General features: G+C 60.9%; 1 protein-coding gene across 1 annotated transcript in view; it reads left to right on the forward strand.

The window, feature by feature from the left end:
• The window catches only part of COL18A1 (collagen, type XVIII, alpha 1), a gene marked incomplete at its 5' end in the record, with an annotated part of 13,058 nt that overhangs the window by 10,871 nt on the left and 1,957 nt on the right, over positions 1-230 (forward strand). Inside the window, one exon of the mRNA XM_010019742.1 lies at positions 67-102. Coding sequence (XP_010018044.1) covers positions 67-102 — 36 coding nt within the window. The remainder of the gene's footprint in view (positions 1-66; positions 103-230) is intronic.

The following is a 230-nucleotide window of genomic DNA, read 5'->3' on the forward strand; positions in this document are numbered from 1 at the left end:
GGAGTCTCTGGGGGGGGTTGGGGAGGAGAGTGGGCAGCTGGGGTCTGATGTGCCTGTCCCTTGCAGCTGGAGGAGCACACCCTGATGCCCAGTTCGGCTCTGGTGAGTGCTGGTCTCACATCTCCATCTTCCATCCCCATCCTCATACGTCCTCATCCCATCCCTGTCTCCATCTCCAACCGTCTCCATCCCATCTCCATCCATCTCCGTCCCCAGCTCCACCCCAACCA

The sequence above is a fragment of the Nestor notabilis genome, unplaced genomic scaffold (assembly GCF_000696875.1).
Source record: "Nestor notabilis isolate BGI_N333 unplaced genomic scaffold, ASM69687v1 scaffold24908, whole genome shotgun sequence".
In the NCBI taxonomy this organism is placed as follows: domain Eukaryota; kingdom Metazoa; phylum Chordata; class Aves; order Psittaciformes; family Psittacidae; genus Nestor; species Nestor notabilis.